The 13,102-nt window shown below is 40.3% G+C and overlaps 1 protein-coding gene across 9 annotated transcripts in view; it reads left to right on the top strand.

Annotated features, from left to right (window-relative positions):
- The window catches only part of PDLIM5 (PDZ and LIM domain 5), a 124,770-nt gene extending 112,108 nt beyond the window's left edge, over positions 1-12,662 (top strand). For all 9 annotated transcript variants that reach the window (XM_032108881.1, XM_032108880.1, XM_032108876.1 and 6 more), the window contains 4 exons: positions 2,957-3,137; positions 4,168-4,288; positions 8,472-8,587; positions 9,216-12,662. In XM_032108881.1, coding sequence (XP_031964772.1) covers positions 2,957-3,137; positions 4,168-4,288; positions 8,472-8,587; positions 9,216-9,305 — 508 coding nt within the window. In that variant the 3' untranslated portion in view covers positions 9,306-12,662. The remainder of the gene's footprint in view (positions 1-2,956; positions 3,138-4,167; positions 4,289-8,471; positions 8,588-9,215) is intronic.
- Positions 12,663-13,102: the final 440 nt, after the last annotated feature.

Below are 13,102 nucleotides of genomic sequence, written 5' to 3'. Positions count from 1 at the left end.
ACCACTTGCTATCACAGTACAAGCCACATGAGGAACTAAATTATTGGCCTACTAATATAATATATCACAACCATACTGAAGAAGTTATATTCAGTTACAAGTGTTAAGTCATTGAAATTGCACTTATATTCCCTGTATGTTGCTTACTTCTCCTTTCAGTTTGCCCCAATCTCATTGTTACATGCAGAACCCAGATGTTTGAGGTGACTACTAAAATTATGTACCTGGTGATCCTTTGGAGCATAAGATTCTACAAATACTCTTGTAAATCAATCAGAATCTCTTTCAAAAAAAAAAAAAAATTACTAGTTGATTTTCATCTCTGAGTTCCATTCATGTGGCCCAGGTGGCGATGCCAGAAATTTGTTAAGAAATGCTCAGCATGTCAGAGTAGCCCGGGGTAGAGGCACATTCATAGCCAACTGTTGCCAGCTGGGTCATGCCATATTCCATTTGGACAGTAGGAAAGTGGGGTTTTAGCACTACTTTTACAAATATGTTCTAGTTGACAGAGGCATGTGGGATTTTTATTGGTTTTGTTTTTAAATGGTGAAGGAAGGAAGGACAAAACCATCTACAGCCATCTTCCTAGCGCAGTATCCCCTCAGCTCCTTCCTGTCACCTTGCATGAGTGTGGGCATCCTGCCCCCTTACTCAAGTTGGGACTTTAAAGTTCTTTTCAAATTAATAGAGGAAATAAATACCTTTCATTACTGGAAGCTATCATTTTGATGGCAAAATTATGCAGAGTCTGGGAACACCTCCAAGTTCTGAATATCATGTTTTAGTGTATTTTACATGGCAAGTGGTTTTTTTTCCTCTTTTTTTTTTTCCCATGGGCTTTGGGGCAGCTTTTAAGTTGCAAGTATCATTAAGCTGCAGTATCAGCTTGACATGTTTAAACTGCGGCCTGATTGAAAGTAAAATAGTATTTAGAAAGTGTTCTTCTGGACATGTGTGCACAGGGAGCCAGTCCACTAATGGAACACCTCGTAGACATTGTGCAGGGCACAGCCCCAGCTGTCTGGAGGCTTTGGGAAAGGAACTCCGTAGGTGCACTCTCAGACTGTTCCCGGTCTGTCTGTGTTCCTGCGCACTGTCCTGAATGGCTGACCTCAACATGTCGGGGCTGTAAACTCTGGAGAGCTAAACGCAGCAGATGTAAAAATTCCTTCTCCTCCTGTTGCTAGCATGCTTGCTTCCCACTACAGAGCTAACTGAGCCATCATTTCAGTGCAGATGGCCAGAAACTCAATCCTACCTGGAGCTGGGAGAGCATCTTTAGTGTCAGCCCCGTGTTAATGAATCTGTTAAATTAGCCTGTGCTGACACGGCGCTCTGAGGGCACTTTGTTGTACATAAGGGCTTGTATTGTTTGATCAGTACATAACTGAAAGGGCATTGATGTAAGAAGGTGCTTGTAGAGCAGTGGGAGGGTATCGGGTTAGGTCAGTGTTTGCACTGCTCAGGCATCCGCTGGGAGCGGGGGCCGGAGAGCTGTGCTCAGCCCCAGCTCCTTCCTTAAAGAGCTACAGGCTTCCCTTCAGGAGCCCTTTTTCACTGCGTTCCCTCCAATAAGCAGAGGTGAATAGAAGAAACTGGCCCAGATTAAATATGTTTATCATTTTACGAGGTCTTTGGGTTATCCTAAATCTGTTTGAGTCCCTTGTCTTTGACTTCTCATCCTGCTGAAAATACATAGCGTCGCCAGAGAAAATGTAGAAGAGAAATTAAAGTCTTCACCCTCTATCCTTAATTAAGTTGCCCTCTGTCCTCAGCCCACTTATATTTCCATTTTAGAGTCTACATAATCAAATTTCAAGGCAGATTTGGGGGGTTTGTTTGGGTTTTTTCTTGTTCGTTTGGGTTTTTTTCTTTATTGCTCTTGCTTTGTTCATATGAAAATCTTACACAAAAATGTTCTTGTAGCTTACTTGGTTTCGAAAAAAGTATTTAGCAGCAGGTTGTCATACTAGTACCTTTCAGGTTTTTTTTCATTGCAGTATTAGATCAGGAAAAAAAAGAAATGAAGCACTGCTTGAAAGAATTACATCTTTATTGGTATTGCAAAAACAGGAAATCTGGTGAGGGAGATGAACTTGAACCAGAAAGTTCATTTCAAACCTAAATTCTGGAAGGTTGAGTGTTGGTGGGACCTTGGAGGCACCTCTTTAAAGTAAATGTGTTCACTAAAGAAATTAACATGCTGAATATATTTTAGATAAATATAGGGACAATGATATATAACTGGGATTCATGAGTTACAAACTGAGAAGTTCTTGTTGACTGAGAAATGGATGAATTTCTTTTCTATTAGCTGCATTGCATTAACCAGACAAATGCTATTAAAAGCATTGTTATTTTGCATTTGCAAATGATAGACAAAGTGTGTTTAGGAAAAAATTTACCTATTTTAATACAAAAAAGTTCGTCCTATAACTAGAATGGGTTATCCTGTAAGAAACTTGTTGAATAGGGACAGTGATTGAATTTTTGTCTCAGAAGAAGCTGATGTTATCTGCTCCTAGTGGGGTCAAGTCTACTAATATTTGTAGTCTCAATATGAATGCAGACTATAGGAGAGTTGATCATGTCGCTGAGTCAAATATCTCTTTGCAGTAGATGGAATTGGGAACATGGGAAACATCCTTCTTCCCTTCCGTAGCAGATACTTCAGTGCTGCATTTAATGTAGTTCTAAACAAAATTTCTGAAATGCAGTGAAGTGAAAAGAATTAGTGTTTATTGTGAGCAGACGTTTCGAGGAGATCGTTCCGTGGAGATGGATGCAGTCAACGCTCAGAGCTTTCTTAGGGCCTGTAGGAAGAAAGAGGGATGGAGCAGTGTGTGTGAACAGTGTAGTAATGGCACAGAGCTATTGCAGGTAAGTCTATTAACAGCTTTTGCAGGAGCCAGTCCAGGTGCATTTGCTGACAGTATCTCTTCTTTCTAATCAGAGGACCCTTCTTGGTGGCTTTGGGAAAGTCATGGCATCCAGAGGAGTTTAATTGTGCTCACTGCAAAACCTCCATGGCTTACATTGGATTTGTGGAAGAGAAAGGGATGCTGTATTGTGAGGTCTGCTATGAGAAGTTCTTTGCCCCTGAGTGTTCAAAGTGCCAGAGGAAGATCCTTGGGGTAAGTGACCAGCAAGCGGCCTGTTTCTTGGTGGGAACAATAATCACAGTGTTCAGTGCTTCTCTGCAATGAAATTCCATTTTACCTGACCCAGTCTGCGTTCTTTCAAACATACTCTTGACACACCTTTTCAGCTCCCATCACATACAAAATATGGCTTTGGATCTTCTAATGTTGAACCTTTTCAATCTCTTTGAGAAAAGGTGTTGTAGTTTCCTTGGCTCTTCCAAGCTCAGCTCCTGTTTTTGTGAAGCTGTTCTGTAGCTGTTGCGAATACCAAATTTTCTTGAGCAAAATGCTTTAAATTGGCAGCTTTTTACTGGGAATGGGAATGAAGGGGGAAGTGGGGGAGGGAAGTAAAAAGAAATAATCCTCCTTAGGTGAGCTGAGCATTAAGAACACACTGTTTGGCTAGATGTGAAGTACTGAAATATTCCCAGCGTCAATGTAGATGGAAAGACGAGTTATCCTACTCGGCACTGATATGGCTCATTTGAGCCTGCCAGCTGATCGGCTGCTGTTTCACTGCAGACAGCAATGTGTCTGCATTCTTGTGTAACTGGGGTCATGCAGGCCTCTGGCAGCACAATTCTCAAGTCATATTTGGCACTATAGCATCTTCCAAAACAACACAAGCAATCGTGATTTTCTGTGTGATGTCTTCGGATTAACTCTTCACAGACTTCAGGAGAAGGCAGGGATGCTGCTTTTCTTATTTCAGGGGACCATTATGGGTGAGATGTTGATTAAAATTAAGAATGTGAACAAATGAGTTGTTAAAATCTGTCCAGCTCTATGTCAAACCTTCCAAAAACCCCAAAGGATTGCTCATGAAAAATAAGGAGATGTACCATAAATAAAGCACCTCGTTAAGTTTAACATCACAGAACTTGCGTGCACAACCCATTTTCAACGTAGCAGTAGGAAACGAAGTATTCTTGAAATGAATCAAGTGTGGAGGCATGGCTACCACAATCTAGTCATCACATCGAAATAATGTGTTCCTCACACTTTTTTCTAATCCCCACAGGAAGTAATAAATGCTTTGAAACAAACTTGGCACGTTTCCTGCTTCGTGTGTGTGGCCTGTCATAACCCCATCCGCAATAATGTCTTTCACTTAGAAGATGGTGATCCCTACTGTGAGACGGGTAAGAAGCAGCAAAACCAAAGTTTACTGCAGCTGTGCAGGAGAGCAGAGCTCAGCAAGGTTGGGGAAAAAAATAATTCCCTTTTCTCAAGCTTCACATTAGAAGTGCCCCAGCAATTTCATGTAACTTTGGTATGTCAATTCAAAGCAACAACAGCTGCTGTAGACACTTTAAGTTTGCAGCAGGAGGAGTTGGTGAGGATTTCTTCATCAGCTTCAGCAGCAGCAGGCTTCTTGTCACTGAATTTACCTATTCCTATTAAGTCCTCAGCTGTAGTATCAGTGATACATCAAAGTGTTAGTTTTAGGGTGACTTTCTGCTTGGCTTTAAAATAATCTGAAGTTTACCTAAATCTGCTTATTTACCAAACACGAGCAAATGCCAGTGGAGTAATATGTTTTTCTCTGAAAAGCCTTATTCACAGCCTGAGGGACTTCCAAGAGTAAGCAGTCTGTCCAGGTTGTTTTTTGCAGGATCAAGGATAAAAAAAAACCGTTAGGGGAAAAATACAGTGATACAATTACAGCACTTGAAATGCTGATGAGCAATATTATGTGAATGATGTGGCTTAGAAGTTCAGAGCATTTCTGGTTTGGTTTTTAGCACTCCGGCTCATCATAACATTTTGTATAGAATCATAGAATAGTTTGGGTTGGAAGGGACCTTAAAGATCATCTAGTTCCATCCCCCCTGCCATGGGCAGGGATGCCTTCCACTAGACCATGTTGCTCAAAACCCCATCCAGCTGGCCATGAACATTTCCAGGAATGGGGAATCCACAGCTGCTCTGGGAAACCTGTTCCAGTGCCTCACCACCCTCACAGTAAAAAAAAGTCTTCCTATTATCCAATATAAATGTACTCTTTCAGTTTAAAGCCATTTCCCCTTGTCCTGTCACTACATGTCCTGGTAAAAAGTCCCTCTCCAGCTTTCCTGTAGGCCCCCTTCAGGTACTGGAAGGTGCTGTAAGGTCTGCCTGGAGCCTTCTCTTCAGGCTGAACAACCACAACACTCTTAAGACTTTCCTCAAAGGAGAGGAGATCCAGCCCTCTGAGCATCTTTGTGACCTTTTCTGGACTTGCTCTGGCAGGTCCTCACCCATCCCATCTCGGGAGCCCCATTGCTGGATGCAGGACTTCCAGTAGAGTTTCAGGAGAGCAGAGCAGATGGTTCAGAATCCCTCCCTCACCTGCTGGCCACTCCTCTTGTGGTGTAGCCCAGGATACAGTTGGCTTTCTGGGCTGTGAGTGCACATTGCCAGGTTGTCTTGAGCTTTTTGTCAACCTATTATTATTATGAACAGTTTTTATTTAAGTTGGTTTTCTAGTTTGCTTAAAACTTTCCATGTGCCCCTCTGAGCTAGGAAAAAATAAACAATTTGTAAAACAATTCCCACAAAATGGAAAAGAGACAAACTTATATCAAAATTACCTGTTTCCACAGTGCATGCTGTGTTGGAACTGTCAGTTGGACCCTTGTTATGGTTTTCCTTCTATTCTTAGGAACATTTCAGTTTCACTAGATGTAGAAATGGATTGACCAGAAAAGATTTAGCACGAAATTCTAATGACCTCTTAGAAGCTAAGATTTCCCTCTGAACTGATCCCAGAGTTGTTCACAGTGGGTGCCATGGAGAGTGTTAGGTACTGTAAGCATGAGGGAAGGAGGCCAATTTATCCAAAATCCCTCTTGTCACAGCTGCTTTAATGAGGTGTTGGCAGATACAAAAGGACACAGTAGGTTATTGCTAACTTGGTGACACAAGTAGGGTAGGGTGTTGCTTCTATTGAATTTGTGGAGCAGCAGAGGAAATGCATATACAAGCAGCATCCTCCAGTGTGACAGCACGGTGAAATTTCATCCTGAAGCAAGGAGAAACCCCTAATCTTGGAACCATTTGATGATTCAAAAATAGTACTGGAGGAATCAATAACTCTCCTTTGGGTGGAAAGCTCATGACAGGCTTTGTTCTCTTAAGGTTCAATTCTTGTTCCTGCCACCAAATGACCCACATGTTGTGCAGTGCATTGATTTGTGCTACTTTTACAATTCCTGTGCAAAATGTGCCTTTTTCTATACTGTGAGCAGGAAAAGCTGTGGTAAGATATCAAGTATACTACACTTCTTGCAAAGTTTATTTCTGAGATAGAAAGTTGCTAGCACAAGTTAGTGCAGACACAATCTGTGAGGTGTTATTGGCAGTGATACTTTGTAATGGCTCTGGCTCGCTAACTAGATGTTAATTTGAGTTATATTAATTTTTCAAAGACTTTCAGTCCAGCTGGAGTTTTGAGTCTATGACTAATTTTAAAGAAATAAGGAGTAAATGTCATTGCCAACTTTCCTTCTTCCTAGTGCAAAGGAGAGTTCTAATTTTAAATCTGTACTTGAAATTACAACAGCAGCAGCTATTAGTATTAAAAGGGGTTTAATCTGCAGAATGTTCTGGGTTTAGATGTTGAGGCTAAAATTGAATTAAAAGTCCAGATATCTACAACTTTGAACTTTTTTGAAGTGCAGAGTTAGTAGCCTAGTTTTGAAAGTGCTGTGTGCAGGAAGTACTGATACGTGACTATGTAAGAAGTCTGCCTTGGAAGGCTTCTGTGGTATCGCAATTCAAGCATGCAAAAGAAAGCTGATGCCCTTCATTCTGCCTTATCTACTGCCCTTTCTTCAGAAGAAAAGCCAATAAACTTATCAACACAACCACAGGCCAACTTACAGAAGGTTTTAACTGCCAGCACCAGGAAAATATCGGTAAGATTCCGTATGATCACGAATGCAAAGGGCTGAAAGAGTATGGTCATGAGACTGTGTCCTTCAGGGGTTTTGCACAGTTCCGTTGTACCATTTGATGTTTTTATTGTCTTTCTTCTTAAACACTTAAAAATTCATTCCAGTAGCATGGAGGTGATCGGTGAAACAGTTTCTTGCCACTGGCAGCCATCAAGGGCTTTGCTATTCCAGAGCACTTGTGTTCCCCATCCTGTTGAGATATCTTCTACGAGGATGCATTTTGAGGGAGGTCATCACACAAAACACTGTCTTACTAAACAAAACCAGGACTTTTCTCTTGGCCTTGACACATCCGATGATCTTCTGTGGGCTCTGTTGTAGTAAGCATTAGAGCTTCAGCAGGTCTGTATAGTCTAGGTGAGAAACGAAATCCACTTCTACTCTGCTTCCCACCCCTTATAATTCTCCTTTGAAAACAACCCCTGGCATCAATTTCCCTGTCAGAGTGTTATTATGGTAGTAACACTCTGTTAACTGGTAGATGGAGTCCAGAGTTTCATTATGGCTGTCACTTTGACTGTAGTTCATCCTATGGAGACACAATGCTGCATGACGTGATTGCTGTGGTAGCGTGCTGGTCCCAAATTCTCTCATGCTATAGCAGTAATGCCACTGTTGTCTCTGCAGGAATAAAACATTTGCTTCCTAGAATGGGATGTTTGAGAGTTGAAATAAGTGAAAAAGACCGGACAACTTGGGGTGGGGAATATGAATGGTTCAATGTCATTTGTTTTAGTCCCTTCTCCCTGGGATTGCTGGAGGAGCTTCTTGTTCTTCATAGTAATGAAGAGGAAGGGTTTGTTTGTTTGTTTTGGGGATTTGTTTTGTCATTTTGTTGGTTTTTTTTAAAAGCCATGTAATAAACTCTAGTGACTAGAAAGGTATTCCAACTTGATCCAAATTTCTAGACTCTAGTTAGCACAGAGCCCTAATGATTACATGGTTTTGAGTAGTCCAGTCTGGGGCAACTATTGTGCCAGAAAGTAGGTAGGAGTTCATTACTCTCTGAGGAGGTCTGTAGTGTGAACAGCTGGAGTGTGCTTTCAAAGCAGAGTTGGAGAGAATGTAAGGAACACGTAGAGTTCACGTGGGTGCTCTGCAGGGAGCACACATTTCCCCCTCTCCAGCACACTGTCGATCTCAAGGAAATGAAACACCGGGAAGATGGAAGCATTGCCCACTTGAAAGAATGAGGAAGAAAACTGAATTAGCAAGGAGAAATCAACATCCCAGTCTTTTGATCTAGGAGCTTTTTATTTAATATACTGAGTCTTATAAACCTCAGCAAGTCTGAACCTATTGCCAATGAAAGAAAAGAGCAAAGCTCTCAAGGGGTCAGCCTCACCTTTCTGCATATGCTTTAAAACCTGTTTGTATCTCTTTGCAGATTACTATGCCCTTTTTGGTACGATGTGCCATGGCTGTGAATTCCCCATTGAAGCTGGGGACAGGTTTCTTGAAGCTCTGGGCCACACTTGGCATGACACTTGCTTTGTATGCTCCGTAAGTAAAGCTGGTCTACCTTTAAACAAGCCCTGGCAGCAGTGCTTGTGCTAACCTGACCCATATGGGAGTTAACAGCTCTAACCTCTCTCAGTCCCCTGAGCCCAAACAAAAAGTGCTTTCCCAGTTATTTGGAAGGTGTGTTGCTATTGTAAGCCTTTGGCACGGGTGCGAGCAAAGGTGTCCTGGGCTGCAGCCTGGTGTCCCAGCATTTAACCCTCGATGTTTACTTCCTCAGAGCAAGTGTCGAAGGTTGTAAGGGAATGGGCTGTGTTTCCAAAGTAGCAAGAGTGCTTTTGACATAAGGACACTGTAGCCAAGGTATTGCTTGCTAATATTGTATGACCAAAAAAACCAAAAAAAGAAGCCCCAGTCTTAATGATTGGGGTTTTTTACTTAAATTCTGAACCTAACTCTGCTCCCACTTAAACACCTGTTGTCTTAAGAAAGGTTATGCTTACACCAACCACTAGTATTACATAAAAAGAGGATCCCTAAAAAAAAGATAATTCTTACTCTTTGAATATATTTGTGCATAGAGCAATACCATGATTTGGCATTCTGAATAGTTATGGCGTAATTCATCCGTCTGAATTGGATGTTCTTTTCTTTTTTTATCCCATTTCAGGTATGTAATGACAGTTTGGAGGGCCAGACTTTCTTCTCCAAGAAGGACAAGCCACTGTGCAAGAAACATGCCCACTCTATCAACATCTGATGCTTGGAGCTCATCTTGTGTAACAAATGTACTGAGCAGAAAGGTTAAAATGTCCATACTCAATAATTGGTTAAAATTATTTATATACAATTTTTCTAAAATGGGAGAGAGATGTGGAAACTTGCAGAAGGGATTGTACACTAATTTTTCAGAGCATTTATCATTTACAGTTCTGCTTCGTAAAAAGAAAGGTATTAGGAATTGCACCCAAGCCAAACAATTAGTGTCTTTATCTCTACACTTTGCACATTACTGTGTTTCATGATTTTATGACCACATTTATATCTGTTTCATTATTAGAAGTGAAGTATCTATAAAAATAAATACCTGATATTAGAAGTCTTGGTCTTGCTGCTATTCAGCAAATAAAAGGAGATTGGATTCCGCAATCCAGATCACTTTACTTCAGTGATGTTTTTAAAGTGTGTCCAGAAGTATTGCAGCTAAACTCCATTAAAAGGAACTCAAAGACAAGATTACACAAAATATATAGTTCCAAATATAATTTTTTAAAATATAATCTAATTTTAGATTTTTTAAATCTATCTTGTGTGCATATAGCCTCCTACACAATTACATGTACCTGTGCCTTTGCAGTTAAATTTCTGATGGGTTTGCAGAGGACAGAGATTTTTACAAAGCATTTGCATAGCATGTTGCTATGCTGGTGAAAAAGAATAGTTTAGAAGATGCCACTTAAAAGAAAACATAAATGGGATACTTCTCTGTAACTCATGTGCTACCAGAACACTAGCCAAAACCCCCTGCTGCTGAGGGTGTGTTTGATAGGGTGAAAATGTCAGATCAAATCTTAAGGGAGCCGGGATTTCAACTCTTCTGTTTGCAGTTCAGGTTTTAGGTAGCTTTAAGTGCCTTGGAAAGGGGAAATTGTGCTGAATCTGCAGGTAACAGTGTTTTGCATCCAGAATGTGAGATTCTGGTGTTGAATGAGGGAAGCTGCTGAAGTGCAACTGAGGACACTGGTTTTTTTCTCAGTACATTCTTTACCATGTAGTTCATGAATATGTATATTGGTGGTGTGCCAGGTAGCGTACTGAAAACTTAACTTTCTTGCTCAGCTGTTAGGACTTTAATTAGTTTAGGTTTTATTTTTTCTCTTTTCTTCCAGCTGTAGGGAATGTATTGTTAAATAATACCACAGTGGTTTAAGCAGCTCAGTATCTCTCAGATCTTGCAAGGGAGCAGAGAGACAATGCTGTCATTATGCATTTACTGCGAGCCAGATCAGCCAATTCTGTGGCTTGATAAGAATTTCGCGTTTGCACAGAGAGGCAGCGCGAGACCAGTGCACCAGCTCAGTCCCCCTTAGCCTCAAATTAGGGCTTAACTGGTCTGGAGCAATTGCAGGCAGGCAGGGAGGAGGTGGTGGCCCTCTGCACAGGGTGAATTTCGCTTCAAAGAATTGCACAACAGAGAAGGGGGCTCTCTTGGGACCAGAGCAGATTCCTGAAGGCAACTGAATTTACATGCTGTTTGATTCAACTGGGGTGTCAGAGCTGAATTGTTAGTCTTTAGTGCTCTTTCTAGGAGACATTAAACATAACCATTTACTGGTTTTGTTGTTGTGGGGTTTTTTTACTGATTCAAAGGATAGTTTTATCCATAAAACATGGATAAAGAAGTCACAAAAATTTACCATGTTTGAGTAAAGCAATTGTAATGAGGAACATCAACAAAAGAGGAGGAAAGAAAACCAAAATTACTGTACTGAGATATGAAAAGATATTTGGCTTTTTATTAATTCAGTGAGACAGGTTCACATTGTGGGACTGTTTCACTTTATTTCCTGAAGTTGGTTTTTTTTTTCAATATTACCACATTTCTTTTTTAACTTCCAGTGGTACAGAAGAAATTTGGTAAATTTGGTGAATGTTGGTAAATAAGAAGAAATTTGGTGGTACGGTATAAAGCTGTTGAAGATGTTTACACTCTTGTAGATGTACCCTTTTGTGAGTTTGGCTGAAAATTAGAAGGGTGGAAGCAGACTGGACAAGATACAGTAACATCTAAGCCAGGTTGCTTTTAGAATTAAGTGGGATGTGGAGAAATGGGACCTACAGACTAGGTTTCACTGGAGCTTTATTGCACATGCGTGAGGAAAGAGGGGGGAAATGCACAAGAAAAGTTGTTCAATAATTTCTGTGATTCAAACCTTGCCATTTTAATGTAGGATAAAAACTTCTCAGTTTGTCATTATCCTTAAAATCCAATCAAATTTTGTTTAGCCTCATAATTTTAATTGGAATTTTATTTTTTGCTTTGTATGCTCTAGGGTTTGAAATTTTGCGGTTGTTAGTGAATTTGAGGACAAAAGCCTGAAAGGCTCCAATAGAAGTGCTTCATTTAGGTGCTTTGCCTTTTAATTTCTGCTTTTATCTATTTGTTTAAAATTTTAAAGGAAGCATAGAGTCACTGATAGATAATGAATATTTAATGGCTTTACCAAATTATATAAATCAACTAAAAGGAACATAATTTTTATCATTATTTTAATAAGTGAGATTTTAGTAGAGCACTTTATAATAATGCCATATATCTCACTGAATATTTATTACCTATTTTTGTTGTTGTTTAGAACTATTTCATCCTGGTATTATTTTGTTTTATTTGTAAGCCTGCCTTTACCTCTACAGTCTTTCGGGGTCTGCGTGTATGCGTTTAAAAATACTTCTCTCTACATGCACACGAATGCCTGTGCATTGAGAGACGTACTTATATACGTGTATTTGAATGCAGGCTTGACATAGCAAAACCCAGCATTATTCCATCATCATTTGGGGATTTTGTGGGATTCCCAACTGCACACATATAGCATTCATGTTATGAGGGAATGTTACAGAGTCAGGAGAGATATATTAGTAACCTAACTACTGTAGATTTTTGCATGCATTTTCAGTCAGTCATTGTTTTTCTTTCAAAACTGCCTGTGAGAGAATTTGGCTTAACCCTGTTTGAAGGTAGAATGTCTTTATAAGTGAATAATTGATCCATGATGACAGTTTCACTATGTTGTAATGAAATAATTCAAGATTACATGTAAATATAAATGCTTAATATAACAATTCAATCAACTTAAAAGGAGGAGTTGAGTTGTGGTTCAGTGTGTGTTGGTCTGTTAATTGTGTACTTGTTTCTTCACAGAGCTACTTGCATCATCTAGCCATGTGAGCTACTTTTCAAACACTGTTTTATGCTAAACTACCAGCTGTTAAATCCTGGTGATTTCTTTGCTTGTGTTTAATAATCTCTGGCATTAAATTTTGGCTGTTCACGTTTGCAAGTGTAATTATAATTGAAAAACATAACAAGCAAATAAACCCTACTCAAAACTTGAAATTCTCTGTCCTCACTTGTTTTGTGGTTGTTGGATATTTTCTTTTCCTGAATCATAGTCACTAAAGGAAAGCCATGATTGTACACAGGAATAGATAGCATTTGAGCTGCTCATTCTTCAGGTCTTGTGGTTTTTTTAGAATGGCGCTTTGTTTTATAGGGAAGGACCAGGGGGTCCTGGTGACACCGAGGTGACCATGAGCCAGTGATAACTCCTCTGTGACAAGGAAGACCACTGGCCTCCTGGGGTCCATTAGGCAGAGCATTGCCAGCAGATGGGAGAAGGTGATCCTTCTCTGCTCAGCCTTGATGAAACCCATCTGGAGAGCTGAGTCCAGTGCTGGTCTCACCAGTACCAGAGACATGGCCATACTGGAGTAAAGAGCTAGGAAGATGGTAAGGGGCATGGAGCATTTGTCATACAAGGAGAGGCTGAGAGAGCT

The sequence above is a fragment of the Corvus moneduloides genome, chromosome 5 (genome assembly GCF_009650955.1).
Source record: "Corvus moneduloides isolate bCorMon1 chromosome 5, bCorMon1.pri, whole genome shotgun sequence".
Lineage (NCBI taxonomy): Eukaryota > Metazoa > Chordata > Aves > Passeriformes > Corvidae > Corvus > Corvus moneduloides.
Note: the sequence above shows the minus strand (reverse complement) of the source record. Positions and strands in the feature narration are given on the sequence as shown.